This window comes from Stenella coeruleoalba (genome assembly GCF_951394435.1).
Source record: "Stenella coeruleoalba genome assembly, chromosome: 2".
Taxonomy (NCBI): domain Eukaryota; kingdom Metazoa; phylum Chordata; class Mammalia; order Artiodactyla; family Delphinidae; genus Stenella; species Stenella coeruleoalba.
This window is the reverse complement of record NC_137147.1, coordinates 77,487,989-77,511,585: the sequence shown is the minus strand read 5'-3', so window position 1 is coordinate 77,511,585 and position 23,597 is coordinate 77,487,989. Positions and strand designations below refer to the sequence as shown.

General features: G+C 40.2%; 1 protein-coding gene across 2 annotated transcripts in view; it reads right to left on the bottom strand.

Moving 5' to 3' along the window:
• FMN1 (formin 1) overlaps nt 1-23,597 on the bottom strand; it is a 444,350-nt gene that overhangs the window by 180,246 nt on the left and 240,507 nt on the right. For both annotated transcript variants that reach the window (XM_079909633.1, XM_079909635.1), the window contains one exon: nt 1,018-1,105. In XM_079909633.1, the coding sequence (XP_079765759.1) occupies nt 1,018-1,105 (88 nt within the window). The remainder of the gene's footprint in view (nt 1-1,017; nt 1,106-23,597) is intronic.

The following is a 23,597-nucleotide window of genomic DNA, read 5'->3' as shown; positions in this document are numbered from 1 at the left end:
CGTAATAAAAACCCAGGCAACGCAAACAGCAAAATCTAAAATGTGGGAAATTCCACAGGATATTCTTCTTTTTTGAAGAAACTGGCTTCTTCAAAAAAAAATAATTATGAAAAAAAACAAAAATAGAGGATAGAAACCTCTAGGTCAAAAGAAACCCCTGAGAGGGGACTTCCCTGGTGGCGCAGTGGTTAAGAATCTGCCTGCCAATGCAGGGGACACGGGTTCGATCACTGGTCTGGGAAAATCCCACATGCTGCAGAGCAACTAAGCCCGTGTGCCACAACTACTGAGCCTGCGCTCTAGAGCCTGTGCACTGCAACTACTGAGCCCACGCACCACAACTACTGAAGCCCGTGAGCTCTAGGACCTGTGTGCTGCAACTACTGAGCCCATGTGCTGCAACTACTGAAGCCCGTGTGCTGCAACTACTGAAGCCTGCATGCCTAGAGCCCATGCTCCGAAACAAGAGAAGCCACCACAATGAGAAGCTCACGCACCTCAACGAAGAGGAGCCCCCACTCACCGCAACTAGAGAAAAGTCGGTGCGCAGCAACAAAGACCCAACGCAGCCAAAAAAAAAAGAGAAAGAAACCCCTGAGAGATGGACACATCTAAGGCAATGCGTGAAATCTGTTTGGGTCCTCATTCAAACTAACTGTAAATGAATAGACGAATTTACAGACAATCAGTGATATTAGAACTACGTACTTGGTGACATTGAGAAATTATTGCAAATGTTTTTAAATGCATGCTGATGGCACTGGAGTTACGCTTAAAGTATCCATATCTTTTCGTGGTGTGTTACCATTTTAAAGGATGAATTATAAAATGCCTGAGAGTTGCTTCATAGTAATCTAATGGAAGGAGGGTGCTTTAGATAAAACAAGAGTGGATTAATGGTTCTGTAGCTCGGTACAGGGATTCACCGCGGCATTCTAATTTTGTATGTGTTTGACATTTTTCACAATAAAAGCTGGAAAATTTTAAAGTTGGAAAAAAACGATGAATAAGACTTACCCTGCTGGATATCCTTCATTTCTAAATGCAAACTAGATATCAAGATTCCCACAGTTTGAGATCGTTTTCCATCCAATAACTTGATGATCTGGAATTTTAAAAAATTAACACAAGCTCAAACCACCAATCTTTCAGAAGCATACCAAAAACCTTCATGGTTTTAGACAGTCTGGTAAACTAAGCTGATGCTACAGTCACTCTATGTTAATACTTTAATTTGAATATAACTTATCCACAAGTATAGATATTTTAGAAAATAAAGGAAAAACACCACCCCAAATTCCACCAATCTAATACGAGCACTCAAATCTTTTTTATTCAAACACATCTTAACTAAGTTGTAATTGCAACACATGTACAAGTTTTTATCCAACTTTTCCACTTATCCTTGGCCTGCTTCCACGTTGGACTTCGTAAGACACATCACAGCCTCCAGCCTCCCTGGCTACAGTGCAGGATCATCTGCTGAGTGGTTTAGGGGAAATATCATTGAGATCTCGACTCCGCTGTTTACCAGTGATATGGCCTCGGAAAAGCGACTTAACCTCTAGGAATTCAACTTTTTCATGAAGTAGGGCTGACTGTACTTAGTTTGTACATTTATTCTAGAAATTAAATGGCATAATATAGGTAAAGCACCTAAAACAGTTCCTGACACAGACTTATTATTTAAATAAAATTGCTCTAGTCAGGAGGGTTAGGTTGCTTTGTATTTGTGCTATGATTAATATAAATAATACTTTATACATACAGATTTAATTTGAAATTATTTAGAAGTGGTCTTTTATAATAATGTATGTATACAGAAACTTTTATAATTCTTTTAGAAACTCCAAATACCTCATTGCCAATAATTTCAACCCCTATGAATATTCCATGGAGAGCTCATCACAGTTTTGTCTCTCTCTAAACCAAATCAGCCCCAAAGAATGTATTGCACAGTGGCCACTAGGGGAAAAAAAATTACCTTTTTTTCTCTCTTGTGGCAGGGCTACAAAAATCAATAGGAAATACGCACAAAACATCACCAAACCTCATGTTTTTAATGCACTTTTCTGGGTAAAATACAAACTAAAGAGCTATGCTTCCTCTCCCACCTATGTATACACAAACTTACCAAAAATGTAGTGAAGATTAAACAGTAACACCTACATTTATATTGATACTAACTAGCTGAGTTGCTTGCTGGTTGAACAATAAGGGATAACGGGAGCTTGCTCCAACCAAGACTGTCTATTTGTCCAACTGTCTAATTACCTATTGATTGATGCTGAATCAATGATCGCCAGCCCTTTATCTTTCTCTGCTCAGCATGGCTACTCTTATCTTACCGTTAGGCCGAAAGTACAGTAAACACTAAGCTTTCATCAAGATAAAAGGAAAATCTGATTTTCAGCCTAATGTGTTTAATCATTTCAACATTAGCCTTAAGGACAGATTCTTGGAGGATACAGAATTGCAGTTTTTAAAAGAAATAAAGAAGGTCCTTGGTATTTTTATTTATTTTTTACACGAACGCAAAGGAACAAGATATTATGTATATCAAATATCTTCTTAAAAGATGCAATTTCTAGCTTTTTCTTAGAGAACACAAATTTAAAGTGAAACGATTTTTAAAGTCCAATACAAAATTAAGAAAAACCTACCGGAGCTTCGTGTAAATATTCAGACATGCATTCATTCATTAACAAATATCTGCTGTGCATCTGTTACATGCCTGGCACTGCTCTGGACTCATGCCCTTGACGTCATAAATTTTGTAGAATTTAATGATTTAAAATTGCTGAGAAGAACTAAAAAGGCGAATAAAACCATGACTTGAACTAACTGCAAAGCAAATTCAAAATAAGAAAAGCTTTGGGAATTGACTAGATTTATCCTTAAAAGACCAAGCTAGTGACTGAGATACAAGCTTGGTCGTGGCATACACATCAATGTCAAGGAGACAGGCACAGGAATCAAATTTATGACAAGAGGACAACTGGGTTGCAAAAATGTCTTCAAACCAATATTCACCATGCTATCCAGTTAGGGTTCTGAAAACCCTGGGTAACACATTCTACCTACGGGAAAAACAAGCTTCAAATTCAAGGTTTTCTAATAGCTAATTAAAAGAAAGCAAGAGAGTAACCACAAGAGAACAGAGAGAGAGGGAGGGACTGAAATTGAGATTGAGGTTCTGTCTGTCATTGGATAAAAGCAAGTAGCCATCACCAAAAAGTGTACAAACAGTAAATGCTGGACAAGGTGTGGAGAAAAGGGAGCCCTCTTACACTGTTGGTGGGAATGTGAATTGGTACAGCCACTATGGAGAACAGTATGGAGGTTCCTTAAAAAAAAAACTAACAATAGAACTACCATATGGCCCAGCAACCCCACTCCTGGGCATACATCTGGAGAAAACCATACCTCGAAGAGATACATACACCCCAATGTTCATTGCAGCACTATTCACAGTAGCCAAGACATGGAAGCAACCTAAGTGTCCACTGACAGAGGAATGGATGAAGAAGATGTGGTACATATACACAATGGAATATTACTCAGCCATAAAAAAGAATGAAACTCTACCATTTGCAGCAACATGGATGGACCTAGAGATTACCATACTAAGTAAGTCAGACAGAGAAAGACAACATATATCGCTTACATGTAGAATCTAAAATGATACAAATGAACTTATTTACAAAACAGACATGGACTCACAGACTTCGGAAACAAACTTATGGTCACCAAAGGGGAAAGGTTGGGGGGAGGGATAAATTAGGAGCTTGGGATTAACATATACACACTACTATATATAAAATAGATAACCAACAGGGACCTACTGTATAGCACAGGGAACTCTACTCACTATTCCATAATAACCTATATGGGAAAAGAATCTGAAAAAGAATGGATATATGTGTATGTATAACTGAATCACTTTGCTGTACACCTGATACTAACACAATACTGTAAATCAACTATACTCCAATTTAAAATAAAAATTTAAAAAATAAAAAGAAGCAAATCCATCCCCACTTCATTGTTCAACCAGGCTGCCCTGCGGAACGGATGTTACCATCCTTGCAATTCTGTTTAATAACCTGGCACGGCAAGCGTTTGGAAAGAAAGTGTCTGTTACCTTCGGCTGAAACCTTAAGAGTTTCCTGAAATGAAACCTTAAGAGTTTCCTGAAATGCGGTGCTACTTCCTAAAAAGGGGGTAGGCAGTGCTCAAGTCAGAGCATTTGTATTCTCTTCCCTATTTGTGTCAAATTCTCTGTCTACCTCTAACTAGACCTTTAAAAAGAGTCTCTCTTCAATTGTGGAATAACACCAGGTTTCTCAAAACCAGCTAAAATGGTAGGAACACAATGGACACGGAATGGATATATGCCCTAAGCCCTCGTCGTTTCTTTTGTTTTCATGACTGAAAGGTTTAGTTTTTTTATTTTACTACAGTAAAAAAAAGAGAGAGAGAGAGAGAAAGGAAAACATGAAATCTACCATATTAACAACATTTTAAATGTACATCACTGTTAACTATATGCACACTGTTGTACAGCAGATGTCTAGAAGTTTTTCATCCTACATGATGGAAACTCTAGACCCCTTGAACAGCTATACTCCATTTCCTTCTCCCCCTAGCCCCTGGACAGCTTTCTGCTTCTACAAGTTTGACTGCTTTAGATACCTCAAGTAAACAGAATCATGAAGTATTTGTCCTTTTGTGACTGGCCGATTTCACTCCGAATAACATCTTCGAGGTTCATACATGTTGTAGCATGTGATAGAATCTCCTTCCTAAGGCTGAATAATACTCCATTGTGTTTGTGTGTGTGTATATATATATATATATATATGTGCGCATATACATATGCGTATATATGTATTCCATTGTGTGTGTATATATATGTGCGTATTGTATGTGTGTGTGCATATATATAAATATATCCATCGATGAACATTTAGCTTATTTCTACTTCTTAGCTTCTGTGAATAATGCTGCAGTGAACAGGGGAGTGCAAATATCTCTTTGAGATCTTGTTTTCAATTCTTTTGGATAAATACCTAGAAGTGGGTTGCTGGATAATGTGGTAGTTCTATTTTTCTAATTTCTCAGCATCTTTACCAACACTTATTACATTTTTGTTTTTGATAACAGCCATCCTGCTAGGTGTGGTTTTGATTTGCATTTCCCTGATGTTAGTGATGTTGAACATCCTTTCATATACCTGTTGGCCATTTGTAGGTCTTCTCTGGAGAAATGTCTATACATGTCCTTGCCCATTTTTTTTTTCCTTGCCCATTTTTAAATCAGGTTTATAAAAACTGAGTTGTAGGAGTTTCTTACGTATTTTGAGATATTAACCCTTTATCAGACATACGGTTTGCAAATATTTTCTCCCATTCCATATATATCCTTTTCATTCTGTTGACTGTTTCTTTTGCTGTGTAGATGCTTCTTAATTTGATATAGTTCCACTTGTCTATTTTTGCCTTTGTTGCCTGTGGTTTGGTGTCATTTCCAGGAAATAACTAGTAAGACCAATGTTATGAAGCTTTTCTCGTGTTTTCTCACAGGAATTTTACACATTCAGATCTTACATTTAAGTCTTGAATCTATTTTGAATTGATTTTTGTTTATGCTGAAAGATAACCGTCCGATTTCATTCTTTTGCATTTGGATATCCAGTTTTCCCTGCACCATTTGTTGAAGAGACTATCCTCCCCCCATTTTGTAGTCTTGGCACTCTTGTTGATGATCATTTGACCACATTCATGTGGGTTTATTTCTGAGCTCTCTCCTCTGTTCTGTTGGTCTATGTCTGTCTTTATACCAGTACCATCCTGTTTTGCACACTGTACAACAGGCATACCTCGGAGATACTGCAGGTTTCGTTCCAGATCACTGCAATAAAGTGAATATCACAATAAAGTGAGTCACACAGATTTTTTGCTTCCCAGTGCATATAAAAATTATGTTTACACTATGCTGTAGTCTAATAAATGTGCAAGAGTATTATGTCTAAAAAAGCAATGTATATACCTTAATTAAAAATAGTTTATTACTAAAAACTGCTATCACTTGAGCCCTTCAGCAGGTGGTAATATTTTTGTTGGTGGAGGGTCTTGCCTCAGTGTTGATGGCTTCTGACCGGTCATGGTGGTAGCTGCTGAAGATTGGGGTGGCTGTGGCAATTCCTTAAAATAAGACAGGAATAAAGTCTGCCACATCCATTGACTCTTCCTTTCACAGACAACTTCTCTGCAGCCGGCAGTGCTGTCTGATAGCACTTTACCCAGAGTAGAACTTCTTTCAAAATTGGAGTCAATCCTCTCACACCACGCTGCTACTTTGGCAACTAAGTTTGTGTCATACTGTAAATCCTTTGTTGTCATTTCAACAGTCTTCACAGCATCTTCACCAGGAGTAGACTCCATCTCAAGAAACCACTTTCTCTGCTCATCCAGAAGAAGCGACTCCTCATCTGTTCAAGTTTTATCATGAGATTGCAGCAATTCAGTCACCTCTTCAGGTTCCATTTCTAATTCTAGTTCTCCTGCAATTTCCACCACATCTGCAGTGATCTCCTCAAAGTCATCCATGAGGGTTGAAATCAACTTCTTACAAACTCCTGCTCATGTTGATATTTTGACCTCTCAGCATGAGTCACCAATGTTCTTAATAGCATCTAGAACGGTGAATCCTTTCCAGAAGGTTTCAATTGACTTTTCCCATTTCCATCAGAGGAATCACTATCTATGGCAGCTATAGCCTTACAAAATGTATTCCTTAAAGAATAAGACTTGAAAGTCAACATTACTCCTTGATGCATGGGTTGCAGAACGGATGTTGTGTTAGCAGGCCTGAAAACAACATGAATCTCATTGTACATTTCCATCGGAGCTCTTGGGTGACCAGGTGCACTGTCCATGAGCAGTAATATTTTGAAAGGAATCTTTTTCCTGAGCAGTAGGTCCCAAACGTGGGCTTAAAATATTCAGTTAACCATGTTGTAAACAGATGTGCTGTGATCCAGGCTTTGTTGTTCCATTTATAGAGCACAGGAAGAGTAGAATTAGCACAATTCTTAAGGGCCCTAGGATTTCTGGAATGGTGAATAAGCACTGGCTTCAACTTCAAGTCACCAGATGCATTAGCCCCTAACGAGAGGGTCAGCCTGTCCTTTGAAGCTTTGAAGCCAGGCTTTGACTTCTCCTTCTCGAGCTATGAAAGTCCTAGATGGGATCTTCTTCCAACAGAAGGCTGTTTCAGCTACACTAGAAATCTGTTTAGCGTAGCCACCTTTATGAATCATCTTAGCTAGATCTTCTGGATAACTTGCTACTTCACCTTGCACTTTTACTTTATAGAGATGGCTTCTTTCCTTAACCTTCATGAACCAACCCCTGCCAGCTTCAAACTCTTCTTCTGCAGCGTTCCCGCCTCTCTCAGCCTTCATAGAATTGATGAGAGGTAGGGCCTTGCTCTGGATTAGGCTTTGGCTTAAGGGAATGCTGCAGCTGATTTGATCTAGCTAGACCACTAAAACTTTCACCGTTTCACTTTCTTATCATCTGTGTGTTCACTGGAATAGCACTTCTAATTTCCTCCAAAAATTTTTCCTTTGCATTCGCAACTTGGTTAACTGGTGCAAAAGGCCTTAGCTTTGGGCATATCTCGGCTTTCGACATGCCTTCCTCAGTAAGCTTAATCATTTCTAGCTCCTGATTTAAAGTGAGAGATGTGTGAATCTTCCTTTCACTTGAACACTTAGAGGACATTGTGGGGTTCTTAATTGGCCTAATTTCAATATTGTTGAGTCTTAGGGAAGAGGGAGGTCTGAGGAGAGGGAGAGAGATGGGGGAATGGCTGGTTGGTGGAGCAGTCAGAACACACCCAACATTGATTCAGTTCCCCATCTTATATGGGCGTGGTTATGGTGTCCCAAAACAATGACAGTAGTTACATCAAAGATCACTGGTCGCAGATCACCATAACGAATATAATAATAATGAAAAAGTTTGAAATATTGTGAGAATTACCAAAATTGGACATGAAACGAGCAATACTGTTGGGGAAAATGGCACCAATAGACTTGCTCGACACAGGGTTGCCACAGACCTTCAATTTGTAAAAACTGCGGTATCTGCAAAGCACAACAGAACAAGGGTGCCTGTGGCGTGTAAAACTTCTAACTTAGGAAGTGGAGGACACTACCAAACAAATTACAAGAAAAAGAATCAGAAGTAAAAAAGGGATTAAAAAGCCCACAAAGAGTAGAATACATATTTTAAAATATTCTTAAGTCCAATATGCAAAGTGACTAAAAAAAACAAAAACAAAACAAAACACGGAGGAAAACAACACATTAGACTTAATAAACAGACTCAGTGGGAGCTCAGTCAGCTAAGAAGTCCCGTCCAAGACTTCAGTATATATTCAGATCATTCCTGAGGTCACTTGAGGTTGTAGTTCTATAGGATAGACTTATAGAAATGGTTCAAAGAGCATGTCCATTTTACATTCTGATAAATATTGTCAAATTGTTTCTAATCGGCGTCATCAATTTATACTGCTGCCAAGTACTTGAGAGTCACAGTTTTCCTGTTCCCTCACCCACTCTGAGTATTATCAATTTTAAAAATGTTGGCCAATATGATAGGTAAAATGTTTTTTCACTATTTGGCATTTTTAATGATTTAACAGTAAGGCTAACCATCTGATTACTGGTCACGTGTTCTTGTGAACTGTCTTTGTATCCTTTTTGCTGTTTTCCAATGACTATCTATTGGGCTGGTTCAACGCAAAGAAATTTAAATAATGACATAGCTGAACAGCAGGAAGAGAGACTTACACAGAGATTGCTGTGGATAAGAGGCATTTTCTAAGGGAGGAAGGGGGAAGGGAACTACCTTTTACTGCGCCCCTACTAAGGTTTTATGCGCCTCTGCACACGAGCCAATCCAAATGGAGAGCTGTGAATTGGGGGCAGTGAACACCATGATATTGTGAACTTTTATTCCTTTAGTGGCCCCCTGTGGATTTCCAGAAAGGTAACAAGACTATAGGCTCAGGAGTCCTGTAAAGTCAGTGCAGTCACCTCACTGCTAGGGCATTAAAGCAAGGGGCACAGAACTAGAAGCACACTTTGTTCTAACCCAATTCTCTTTTCTGATATTTGTGATCAAATGTCATTCCTCCTTACCCAGATTTTTACCTATTATCTGAGGCATTTACCTTCACAGCAGAGTAGGTAGGAAGAAAACATAGAGGAAAAAAGACAAGATTGAGAAAACTGATGGAGAGAACAAACAAGGAAAAGAAAGAGGGAAGAAAAAGGTTTTTCTTTTTGTTTTTTTTTTTTAAGACGTTCAGTTAGTCATCAACCAATAATTATTACACTGCTTTTAAAATATTCTCTTTTAGAATCACGGTCAAGTTTCAAATAACCAGATGCAATTTATGGAGAACCTTCCACTAACTGAAATTTCCTCCTGTTTTTCTTTTATTGTATCATACTCATTCTTGCTAAGCTAACTTCTAGACAGATAAAGTCAACTTCAAAATTCCTCTCTGAAGAGAAAGAAAATATGAGAGGAAGATAAACTAATCTTGGGTATTCTTCCCAATTCACTAGCTTCTCTAAAATATCATGGGCTTGAAAGCAATCACAATCAACTATACCTTCCCCATTTGCATGACGGAACAGTGAAGACTGGCGATCGTAATGATTATCTGGAAAACTTTTAGAATCCTAAATTGCCTGAGGCTATCAGATATTTAATAGCCTGCCTTTTTTATAGTAGGAACTTTTCTATTGAATACATTTAAAAAATAACCACAGGACTTTAAATACAAAAAAATGTTATGATACATAACATATCAAATCATTTATTAACTAAAAATTTAATTAATCAGCATCAAACCATTCTTAAGCATTCTGGTTGTTATTATCCTGTGTTTGTGTTTTTGTTTTTGTTTTGCGGTACGCGGGCCTCTCACTGTTGTGGCCTCTCCCGTTGCAGAGCACAGGCTCCAGACGCGCAGGCTCAGCGGCCATGGCTCACGGGCCCAGCCGCTCCGCGGCATGTGGGATCTTCCCGGACCGGGGCACGAACCCGCGTCCCCCGCATCGGCAGGCGGACTCTCAACCACTGCGCCACCAGGGAAGCCCTATCCTGTGTTATTTTAACAAATTTTTAAAGTTGTCTGGCCCAAGTCAAAGGTTCCCAGCAATGTAACAATCTAAGTAGAAATACAAATAAAACTAAGAACCAGAGCCATAAATACAACGGTCCTGCCCTCTAGCTTTTAGCTCGAGCCTTCTGAGCTGTCATATTCCCTTGACCAGCTACGGAAAGTGACAGGCATCATCACCTGGTGACTGGTCATTAAGAGAAAAATCAGGAGGCCAGCCTTCTATTTCTAGGCCTGCCCTGACTATCATCCCACACCAATGCTGAGACACAGCCAGTCCAATTCACCAACACTCACAATATGCAAACTCCGATGTTGGTGCACTGCAGGGCTATAAAGATTAAAAATAACATATATATATACACACAAACACATACACGTATGTATATATATGTACATATATATACATCCTTGTTCAATGGGAGTTCAAAGACCGGTTTATTTATATGAGAGAAACTCACATAAATAAGTCTGACATAAGGGAGCTATTTACAGGGATCGGCTAACATGAAGAGTTTCTAATTGTTCTTAGGTATATGATACCTAAAAAATGCCAGGACTCATTGAAAGTGGGGGTTTGAAGTGAAATGGCTGTTTCAGGCAGAGTCTTCCTTTGGGTAACCTGAAAGCATTTCCAGAAGCGTTACACGCAGTGCCTTTTTTCCTGAAACGAAAGTCCAGGTCTCATCTCTAGAAAACCTCTCCACGAGGGAGAGTTGAGAGATGAGAAGCTCTACAGACCAGGACCTGCAAGCAACACTGTAACCTAAGCTCCCCTTACCCACGCAGGAAGGGCTCCTTCCATGCCACGTGGCCACTGGGGCCGCTGGGGGTGAAGGCTCTGCGTTAGGCATTACGACCAGCCCGCAGGAGGGGCTGTCACACTGCAGACCCTCAGGCCAGTCCTCCACATTTGACTGTTAGATATCGGTAGGATTCCTGGCTGTATTAGTCCATAGCTTCATAATGTGAATGTCAAATTCATGGTTTTCCACGTGGATGTGGAACAGGTAGGCAGAATTGTGCCTTGACGCTCTCAATGTGACCTCCTTCCAAGTGGGTCCGGAGAATAACATGCCCATTTCAGGCTGTTCGAGAAAGATATTTCAGAGAACATTTCTGAGAGAGTATGAGTCCTTACAAAAGTTTGCTCACCTACTGAATATTCTGCTTTAAGTGGCTTTTGGAATCCCTTAGCTGTTAGCGTTGAAGAAACCTGCAGATGTTGCCTGACTTACCCTCTTCCTTTGGAATGGCCCAGATATTTAAGGATGGACCTTACTTTAGAAGAAAGCTCACACTTTAAGAAATTATTACAGGCATATAACAGACACATATGTATAGCCATTTTCCATCAAACAAATAAAACGCAATCCTACCTCAGCTAATGGTAAACACAACCTAAATTTTTCGTCCTATTCCTGCTCTGTGACTGCTCCCCGATACCCGTTTTTCATTCTCCTTTGTCTTTAGCTGCATATTACTTGATTTGTTATAATTCTTAAAATCATTTTCTAGTATTAAGTAGCTTTTGGCACCGAAGCCTTTCACTTTATGTCTGACTGGAATTCCTCATGCTTCCATTTCAAACAATCTTGTTCTGCTCTCAGGGAAGGCAGACAATGGCTGGTCTCACCATCCTCTACACAAAGCTCCTTCATAAACCTCAAGACCATCTTTTTTTTAAAAAAGAAAAAAACAAGAGATGCTTTATATCAAAGCCTTAAAAATCAGTTTTTGAGAAGCATGAGCAAGCCCTCAGTTTATCTTGGTCCTATCTGGAGTCAGCTGAACTTGGCAACACATGGCCTTCTCCTAGGTATAATTACAGTCTGGAGGAGAATGCAATTTGTGCAGCATTCCACTGACCTACAAGCTGACCTTGTGCAGGGGCAAATTCACAGGTTGTGTGAAACCCTATTAGACATGCCTAGTTTAAGGCAAAGCCTTTCCAGACCCCCGCCGCATGCCAGAATTAGGGCCTGTCACACATGCGCACTATTACATCGCCTAAGGACCTCTCGCCATGCCTTCCAGAGAGGGGAAGGCAGGCCCACGCCCCACCCTGTCTAAACCTGCACCTTGAGCCCGTGCATCCAAATCATTATTATTTCTTACATATGTGGAGTTTTAGAAAAATCTGCCTCGTTGAATAAGAATGAAGACAGGAATGGGAAGACAGATTTGCTTCAGTGGAAAAACCACACCCTGACTGCTCAACTAGAAAAGTCTTGCCAGACAGACCAAGAAAGAATTCCTGCCAGGTCCAGTGGGATTTTCACATCTTCATAAAATCCATATATATCTTTAGCTTTCTGCCTGAGCTTGGCAGACGTGGCCAGAAATAAAAATAAAAATAAATGGTCTGGATAGGCCACGAATGCTGGAAGCACACTCGGCCAAGTGAGTTCGGCACAGCTACAAAATAAAGAGAATCACAGAAGCCTTCTTCTTCCAGGGAGCCCTCCCTGCCTGAAAATGAGGAGTCATTTCCACACTTATACCTTAGCTAAACACCAAACGCATTGAAACCTAAAGCAGATCAGGTGGGTATTCTGTTCTTCAGCTTAGTCCACACATTTGAACTTTCTCAGTTTCAGTCGCGGGATTTCCATCTCCAGTGAAGTCGGTTTTATCACAGAGCCTGGAGGACAGGCCCCATGTCTAGTTACATACAGCCTCATGTGTTATCACCAATGAACATCTTTCGGTCACTTCAGGCACATTAAGTCCATGTGAAATTTGCTGCCTTTCCCTTCCTCCACCAAAAACAAATAAATGAAGGATCTACATACATGGGTAGATATTTACTTTCGAGACAATGATATGTATCAAATCTCCCCGGGCAGGGCACTTTCGACTGTAGAGAACAAATGAGTACATGGCTTGCCTCTCTCAGGGAGATCAAACAACACAGTGGAGAATACACAGAAAGGAGACAATCTGACTCTGCAAAGCAAAACTCTGAAAAACACTATTTCTATTTTTGTGCCTTCAGACTGGCCGTATCTTTTGCTTATGCTTCATATCAACACTCACCAAATTCCACTACTTGGCAAAACTACAGACATTCGGAGGCTGGCACAGAGCACACGTGCTACTGATGACAAGTCAGCTTGCCTCCTTAACAGTAATCCTTTGCATTTCTAAGGCACTAGCTTCCAAACGGACCAAGGTACTTTCCTAATGACTGCCTCATTTATCTTGAAGACATTCTCACGGACTAGGTTGAAAAGCAGGTAGAATCCTACGGTGGAGACGTAGAAAATTGATGCACCTATCCTAAGGGCTTTAAGCTTGGGTGACTGAGCTGATACTACCCTTTGGATTCCTCCAAATCACAAATATAAATCAGTATGGAGTCTGAATTTTGGCTGGATTAGAGAGCGGTATCTTCTGGGGATGAGATATGGTATATATCAGGGAACCCCTAAGTTTAACTTTTATTCTCATTTAACTCTCACCCATTCACATACTCCCCAAATTGGAAATCCTTATTTTATAAGTAATAGAAATCTAATTTGGAAAACAGTGTTTCCCAATGGACATTCCAAGATGTCACACAAGATGATACACGGTCACGAGGCAGGGTAGCCCGTGGATGTAGGCCTTATAAGCACCCTCTCCCCCCTCCCAAAAAAAATCATGGAAATAAGCAACTGACACAATTCCACTTCACAGCTGTGGCCAGCCTTGTGCCCTCCCTGACACTGCTAATGTGATGGTGACTGGAGAGGAGACAGGTAAGCAGCTACTTTTCCCAGCCAGTACCAAGAGCTAGGGCCAGCTGGAGGGGAATAGCAGGACCAGAGTTGGCAGCCGTCTTGCTCTCTCCTCAGGGAGAATGGGCACTCCCTTGGAAGCATGCATTTGTTTCTTGGTAGGTGCCCAGGAAAATAAATGCTGACTCAGGTTCCTTGTCCCTTCCTCTCCTGCACTCTACCCCCTGCCACTCTTCGGCATCACACCCAGAGGAGCTGGTTGGCGGGCTCCATGGTGCCCGCCATATTATGAAATGTCACCTGTCTTGGTGTAAACAAGCCCTCGCCACTGATGGCCAGCGTGGGTGGGTATGCTTCGGGGTAGTGGCCCCCATCAGCCGGCCTGATAAATGGCATTAAAATAAGCTTTCCACACGCAGCCTGATATCCGTGCCACCAAATGTTTCAAGGGAAACTAAGCTGCACTGTTCTGTCAAACTGTTAGGTCTGAATCTCTTCCACGGCCTTATTTTTGGGGACACGTAAAATTGCTCAGATGAAATTTACTTTAAGGATTTAGGCTCTTCACCAAGAAATGTGAAAAGGCAAACTGTCATCCCGTCCTGCGTCTGAGAACATATTTGGCATCCCATTCCCTTACTGATGAGACAGAAAAACCCTTTTATTGCTTTTCGGGCCAGTGAATTCTGTTCAGAGAGTAAATGGAGAGAGAAGGCCACAGCAGGTGAAGGCTGCGGTGGGGCAGGGAGTGTTGGGCACAGTGGGATTGGGGGGCGGGTGTGGGCAGGAGGTACTTCTGCTGGTTTTGGAGTTTTCCTGTTATGTAGAGAACAAACTCCGAAAACAAAATCACATGCATTTACTCTTGATCAGAGACTCAGGAGAGACACCAGTGCATTAACTGTCCTGTCTGCAGACAGGACCAAAACTACTGTCACACCAAGGTACAGATGAGAAACGTCATCCTATGATTTCTTAGTGCTCATGGCCCCTTAAAGAGGGCTTGCCTTAATAAATATGAAACAATTCTAAAACTGACAACTAACCTGGTGAGAAGCAACTAGACAGAGGGCTACACAGCAGAAAAAGAGAAAAAGAACAGAAGAGTATGAAGATATCAACTTCTAGTGAAACATAAAACAAAAAAAAAAATATTCAAGACTCTGATGAGGTGAATACTAAGTTTTGGTGGTCAGAAAGTGAGAGGAAACAGCGACTCTCTTTGGGACAGATGTTAACGTCAGGACAACCCGGGAAAGCTCAATTCCATACCTTCAGGTGGTCTCCTGTCATCATGGCTCAACTTTCTCAAAGCCAGGAACTTATTCCATACATGTAACTCACCCTTTAACAGCAGGAAGAAGAATTTATTTACTCTGTTTTAGGAGGGATGGGAGCACAGTGGTTCATTACTCCTGATACACCAGAGGCATGATGCCACAGGACCTCTGAGTCACGTTTTACTCGTCCTTTGTTTTACATTTCTTTATTACAATCTCACTTCAAATTCCTGTCTCAATAAGCAATCTGCATGCCTAGCAAAGACTGGGAGAGTTAATGTTCCTTCTCTTCCCCTTCCCACCCTACTGGACCTAGCACTGAAGAGCAAAGGGAAAGCTTTCTCTCCACTACTCCTAAGCTGCATGGGAAACATCTCCAACCTATATACCTCTATATCCTGTAGGCAACGTCCTTAGAGAAGTTTGGTGGAGACACTAAAAAACTGTCTATGGTATAAGGCAATTAACAGCCTCGGGGATATCCTCTAGAAGTTTAGGGTGCCTGTGAATTAACAGGGACATCCTGAAAAATACAAAATCTCATTCAACAGGTATGGACGAGACCTGTTTTGGATGGAACTGTATTTCCCCTAAAAAAGATATGTTGAAGTCCCAAGCCCTAACACCTCACAATGCGACCTTATTTGGAAATAGGGTCATTGCAGATGTAATTAAGGTGAGGTCCATACTGGAGGAGAGTATACCTCTAATCCAATATGACTGGCATCCTTTTAAGAAGATGGCCATGTGAAGACACAGAGACACACCAGGAGAAGGTCAAGTGTTGATGAAGGCAGCTGTATGCCAGGGAATGCCGAAGATTGCCAGCAAACCACCAGAAGATAGGAAGAGGGGGAGAAGGATTCCCCTACTGGTTTCAGAGGGAGCATCGGCCAACACCTTGATTTCAGACTTGTAGTCTCTGGCACCGTGGAGACAATAAATTTTTGTTGCTTTAAGTCACCCAGTTCATGGTAGTTTAAGTTGGCCCTAGGAAACCAATACAAGGAATGAGAATGTTTTATTTATAATAAGCTTCCAGGTGATACTTACGCTGCTGGTCCATGGATAACACACTTTGAGTAGCCAGGTGACTGCAAATGAATGAATGAATGAATGAATGAATGAATGATTTTGTTTACTATCACTGGCACTCAGCACAGAGCCTGATATATGTTTGTACGTTTATATAATCCCTAATTCCTAGAGGTTTTTTTTTCTGCTAACTAAATAGCTGGAAATGTACCCCTTCCTCTATCAATTTCCACGGAGTCCTCTTTCAAAGCTACGTGCTCAGTCAAGGAGTACGGCTTTCTCAGATACGGCCAATCCCAGGTACACAGACAGCCACACTGACCTCCAAAGGATTATACATAACAAAGTTTATAAGACCTTTGGGCTTCCTGCTTTATTTATATAATTTCTCACTTAATATTGAGACATTGAATCTAGTCTCATACATATTCTTGGTGGCTCAAATAGGGCTTTTCTCTCCAAAATCTAGAGTGTTAGGCTTTTGAAAAGAACACATGCTAATAATTACTCCAAGCTGGTTAGAGATAATGGGCAACAGAAAGTTATTATCTTCAATGTCATCGTATGTCTTTGATATGATAATCATTGCGTTCAAGGTATCAGAAATGATGGATGGCCTTTGATTCCGAGTGTACCATGATGCAAATTACCTGGCTCTTTCTCACTCCTGCTTGGAAGGTGAAGAGCTAGTGACAGTGGGCACTCCTAGCTTCAGGGCCTCCAGCCACTAGACAGCAAAATCTGTGACATAGCTCAAAGAGAAACACTTCCTCTTTAAAGATACCTAGGGCTACTTTCCCTTTTCCTTTTCATCTAGAACAACCTCGCACATAGTTCTAATTTGCAGCTATTGCTGTAACATGCGCTATTTACTACCTAAGTCATTTTACCCTGTTAACCTTCTGGGTAACAGCAGATGACACAAGCACCACATTGTTTCTAAGGAGGCTCCCTGAGTTCCTTCTATAAACATAAAATGACGATTCCAGGAAATGTTAGTAAGAAAGGAGAGATGAAAGAGCATGGTACACACATATTTTAAAACTGCTACAAGTTTTGGTTAAGGCTTACAGTCTATAACCCAGCACATTTCCCCTAAAATTAGTCTTTATCATCCTCCTTACTCTCACGGCCCATCTATCACGGAAAGAAAACACATTATATTCTTCAGTCATCCATGGGAATGGAGTAACATCACGATCCAAAATATTTATTCGCCATCATCCGTGAAGAATGAGCTTCTATATCCATCTTGGCTAGAATCACGAATATATGTTCCCTGAGGTTCCCTCATATGGACAGGTCACCTTCTGAGAGTATGAGTGCAACAAGCACACAGTAGGTGATTTGTCCAGGGTCCTCCAGATGTCCTACTTCTACTCCTGTGTTCTTTCCCTAGCAATACATCTCATTCCAGCGAGGACGTGCATGCCTCATCCACCATGTTGAACAAGGCAATAGCCTCTAAGATGTGAAAATCACAACTACTTTGAGTTTGAAGGTAGCAGAGTAAAGGCCTGTCCACTTCCCTTTCTCTTATAAAATCAACCCCAAGTGGTAAGACTGAGGATCAGAAACACACAATCTACCTCCAGTGAAACTAGCAGACCCCCTTAATTTCCAAACAGAAACATGAAGGCAAAAGTAATTGAAAGAGTGGTAAATTCCATGGCAGAGCGACAGACGGACAAACCTAAGTGTCTGCAGAGGAAGGCAGAATCTTGGACGTGAACGAATTAGAGGCACCCCGTGCTGGGGAAGGGTGAGGCAGGGAGCTAAAAATAAGGGGATTATTTAAACGTTAGTAGATGGTGCAACTAGGTGCCAGGTGTATAATCCCATTGATCATTATCAGGAAGTATAGTTTCTAGACAAATGCAACCAGACAGACTTGGGACTCGTGGACATCAGGCACTGAGACGTTGGGATTGAGGTCTTGTACCGGAATGGAGTCATTTTCAAAATTCCACCTCCTTTCTTGGATTCTCTCTCAGAAAACTGCAGTCAGGCTGACACCCCAGCCCCCAGAGTCAGGTGCCTGGAGAAATTCCACCTGGAAAAATGGATCCGTCTAAGAGCAAAGATAAACAGATCCTGTCATTCAGGGCCCCCCCAAATGAAATGGCTGGTCTGCAACTGTTTACCCTACTGTGAGACCCATCATTGGGCAAACCTCATCCCTTCATACTGAGCTTCCATCCAGGTTTATCATGCCTTGATCTTGCAGCCAAGGATCACCAATTATCTGAGATAATCCTCTAATGGGAAATACAGAGGCCACAAACAAAAAAATGTAAAACAAGAAACTTGGAAGAAGGGACAGAAGGAAAGTAAAAAGCAAAGGAAAATGTGAAGAAACTATAATTTATAAATTCAGAAAGGTAACTGTATTCTTTAAAAAATGAGCTTCTATAAATTCACATAGAATTCTGAAATACAAAAACCCTTGTCTACCAAAATAGGAAGTCCATGGTGACTGTTTAAAATTGTATTCACAATAGACAGCAGAATACCAGACAGATGGCCAGAGAGGGCATTGAAAACTGGTGCCCCTGGGGTGCAAGGTGGGAGCGGAATGGGGGGCAATAGGAAATCTTTTTTATAACAATTTTTAAAGCTGTGAAATATTACAGAAAAGAGTAGCATGTGCACGTTTATGTATAGTTTAAAGGACGACAAAAGTGAACCATGTACGGGCGTACACCTTACCAAACTGAGAACTGTTAACACCTTCAAAGGCCCTCTATTTTCCCCTACAATTCACCTCCAAAGGGACCATGTTTCCTAAATTGTATATTTATTTTTCCCTTGCTTTAGAAAAAAGGTTTTGCCACAAACATATGATTTCATAAAATTTTTTGACTTTTCATGTTTTTAACTTCAGACCAATGGAATCATTCTTTTGTGACTTGCTTTCTCCATTGAACATCGTGTTTAAGAATCATCAGTGTGGGGTTTCCCTGGTGGCGCAGTGGTTGAGAGTCCGCCTGCAGATGCAGGGGACGCCGGTTCGTGCCCCGGTCCAGGAAGATCCCACATGCCGCGGAGCGGCTGGGCCCGTGAGCCATGGCCGCTGAGCCTGCGAGTCCGGAGCCTGTGCTCCGCAACGGGAGGGGCCACAACAGTGAGGGGCCCGCGTATCGCAAAAAAAAAAGAATCATCAGTGTGGATGCATGTAGCTGTAGTTGAGTCTTTTTTATAAAAGCTGTGTAGTGTTCTGTGACGCTCCTCCACTCTAATGTTGATGGCCACTGTTGTCATTTTCAGGTTTTTGCTATTCCACTATGCTTTTACGAACACTCTCACGAGTCTCCTGGTACAAAGCTGCAAAAGTTTGAGCAGAGGCTGTACATGTGTTCACGTGAACTAGACACAGCCAAACTGTTTTCCAAGTATATAGAACAGCTGACCTTCCCATTAGCAGCAATCAGAGTTCTTACTGCTTCACACCCTCCCAACATTTCACAGCTACACTTTTTGATTTCTGTCAAGCTGGTGGGCCTAAAATGGTATCTCTGCATTTCCCTGGTTGTTGACTTGTTGATCATCTTTTCATTTATTTAGTGTCCATTCATTCCATGACAAACCTGGTCATGTCTTTTGCCCATCTTTCTATTGGAAGGTAACCATTTTATTACTGACTGGTAAGAATTCTATATATATTTTGGGTAGTAATTCTTCTTCAGTTAAATATGTTACAAATGTCTTCTCCAAGCTTGTGACTTATCTTTTCATACTCTTTGTGGTACCTTTTGAGGAGCAAGAGTTTTAAAAACTTTAATGTAATTTTATTTAATGTACTTATTTCTTATTTGATATGCTTTTTGTGTCTTTTCCATGTGAGGTTAAAAAATATGCTCCTATATTCTTTTTTTTTTTAAAAAACTATTAACTTTTTCCTTTCTCATTTATGTGCTTGATACATCTGGAATTGATCTTTATTCATGACATGAGGGAGGGAATCTACTTTCTTTTGGAGAGATATATATATATTTTTTTCCAATTTTTAAAGTACTTTTTTTAATAGTCATTTTTGCCCACTGATCTGAGAGACCACATTTGTCATATATTAGTTTCCAGATATGCATGGATCTGCCTCTGAACCCTCAATTCTTTCCACTGATCTTTGTTTTTTTCTGTGCCAATTATTACCACACTATAGCTACCTTACTGCCTATTGCTTTATTTTTCTTGATATGAGGTAGAATAAGCATCCTACCTGGTTTTTGTCAGAATTTTTAAATTTTTTTGAATTTTATGTTTATTGTTCCTTTGCTTTTTAAAAAACAGTTTGCCACAAATGTATGATTCCATAAAATTCTTTGGCTTTTTATGTTTTTAACTTCAGGCTAATGGAACCATTTTTCTGTGACTTGCTTTTTTCACAAAACATCACGTGTAAGGTTATTTTTGAAACTCTGCTCTTCTATACAGATTTTTAGAATAAGCTTGTCAAATTCCAAATAATCCTACTTAGATTTTGATTGCAATTACTTTCAAACTAGAAATCAACTTGGGGCTAACTGACAACTTTATAATATTGGTCTTCCTGTTCATGAAAAGACTATGTCTCTCCTTTCATTTAGGTCTACTTCAATACTTTTGCTATACTAATTTTTTATTCATTGCCGGATTCCATTTACCAATACACTGTTTAGGATCTCCACATCTATATGAGAGAAACTGACCTGTAACTTTTCTTTCACTTCCTGTCCTTGTCTGGTAGTGCTATCAAGACTATATTCTAGCTTTGAGCATAACATTCTTTATTCTCTCAAGTATTTTGTGTAAGAAGAAAATGCTTGGTGTAATAAAACCATCTGGGCCTGGAACTTCCTTCATAAGAAGATTTTAAACTATGGGCCCAATTTCCTTAATATTTATAGAACATTCCAGTGTTTTATTTCTTCTTGACTCTGCTTTGGTAATTTATATTTTTCAAGAAAGTTTTAAATTTTATGTTATTTTCACTTATTGCCAAAAGTTTGGTCATGGTATTCTCTCATCTTACACATTTCTATCGCATCTATAGTTACATTCACTTTCACTTTCCTATTATCTTTATTTGTTTGTTTGTTTTGCTCAATCGTGCCTAAAGTTACTGAATTTTGGTTTCAAAGAATAAACTTTTGACTTTATTGATCTTCTATATTGTATTAAATTTTTAAAAAAAAATTTCCATTCTCAGCTTAAAATGCATTAGGTTGAACCATATGAAATTCTAAATATTTGATCACATTTGACCTGCAAAAATGGCCTTTCCTGTTGTTCAACCTAATTTTTCCTTCAGATTTCTTTGGTTTGCTTTTCTTTTTCTAGCTGTTAATTTTGGATGCTTTATTTTTGACCTATCCTTTTTTTCTAATATAAACACTCATGACCATACATTTTAGTGATATCCTTTGAGTCTTAAAAACCAGTATTGTTTGAATTATAAGGGTTTTCTGAACCCCATTATAACTTCTTTCTTGATCCATGAGTTATTTGCAGTGTGAATGTAAATGTTAAAAGGCAAGGAGGCTTTTGTTATTGACATATTTAAATTATCTTTCTGTTATTGGTAAATTATTTCTAACTTAATTGCATTGTGGCCAGAGGATGGTCTGTACGAAAAAGGGCGTGAAATTTGTTGAGGTTTTCAGGACCTTTGTTTTTCTTAGGTCTTTTAATATTGCTCGACTCTTAAAATTAATCCATGCATTATGCTGTTGGAGATAAACTAGAAGTGGATTCAATCTGATTATTAATATAGAAACCAACCTAAAATATCACACTTTAAAGAGCGTCATCATCACCTAAATCAGTGATTCTAGACATGATTATATTTATTGATTTATAGCCTATCATGTTTTAAAAGGATTTAAGGAAGCACCCTTATGTTGCCTCCCAACAGCCGCCATACTTAAAAATTGTACTACCAACACAGATTACTATGAAAGCCAAATAAAAATAGTACTGGAAAACGCTGACAAATTTTATCATCTTTTTGTTGTACTGCATGGTTTTCCCTTGGCACACCTTGAGGACGTTCATCTCTGAGCATCTAGCTTAAATTCATTTGTTTTAATTCCACAGCTGTGTCCCAATGGGACACAGACAGACAAATGAGAGGGTGAGATGGATCTCTGCTAGCCCTCTGGGGGTTCAGGAGTCATCCCTGCTAAGAGATGAAGCTTCTGGTTGGAATCCAACCTCCGGTTCTCTTTTAGGGGTGACACTAGGGGATTGTTCATTGTCCTTATTCCTACTCTTGATGGTCATGATGATGGTAGCGATAGTGTGGTTGAACCAGCAAATATTTATGCATCAGACACGCAGCTAAACACTTCACAGATTATTTTAACTCTCACAATCACTCTTTGAAATACGTACATACTATTATTATTCTCACTTTACAGATGAGGGAGCGGGACGGAGGAGCCTTAGAAAGATGAAGGGACTTACCCCATGGATAAAGTGATGACTCAAAGAAAAAGCCAGGCCTGTGCGGTTTCCAGAAAGCCCTGCTGAACCACGATGCTACCACCTTCCATACTTAGACTGTTCGTGACTCTTGGTGCCCTGGGTGTGCAGGAGGAAGCAGCTGATTGGAAGCCTTGAAACTGGCTTCCTGGTGGCTCTGAGGCAAACACACACCAAGATCTTAGCCAACTGGTGTGAACTCCCTGTGCTGGCCTGTGAGTCTTACTTTCTTTTCCACGTACCTTCGGCCTCAGAAGCTCATCCCTTCCACTGGTGGCAACTGAACGGCTGTGTCCTACAGAGCTGAACTGTTCAGATACCTCCACATCCCAAGAGCATAAGTAATACACAACAAAAACATCACATGGCCCAGTTTCTCCAATGCCTTACTAAATCATTCTAAACATCTCGTGTGCTTTAGGCATTTTGCTGCTTCTCTGAACTACATTCTTCTCTAAGCAACCATCTCAGTGTCTCATTTTTTCCATTAGTAAGATGATTATAGTACAGAGTGAACTATTTGTAATGAGGCCCAGCTCAGGCACTGTGGCTTTCAGTTGGCTTCATTTTAAATCCATCTTTCTTTGTTAATTAATGTGCCTTACCCAGTGTTGTAAGTAACACTCACTTATGTTCCTGAATTGAGCGGGGAGGAAAAGAACCACACCCAGAGTGAAAGATCCAACGTCTTCAGAATCAGTGCGAATGTCATAACAACTTGAAAGCAAAATTTAAAAGTCAGTTTTTGTGTTTGTCGTAAACTAAGGAAGTTGTACGAGAGAGTCTACAAGGCAGGCAAAAGTGATGTGATAATTGAGTCCTGAATTAACCCCCTGGTCCTTGCAGCTCTACACTGTTTAAAGACCACGCCCCCACCTCCTAGGACATTTTG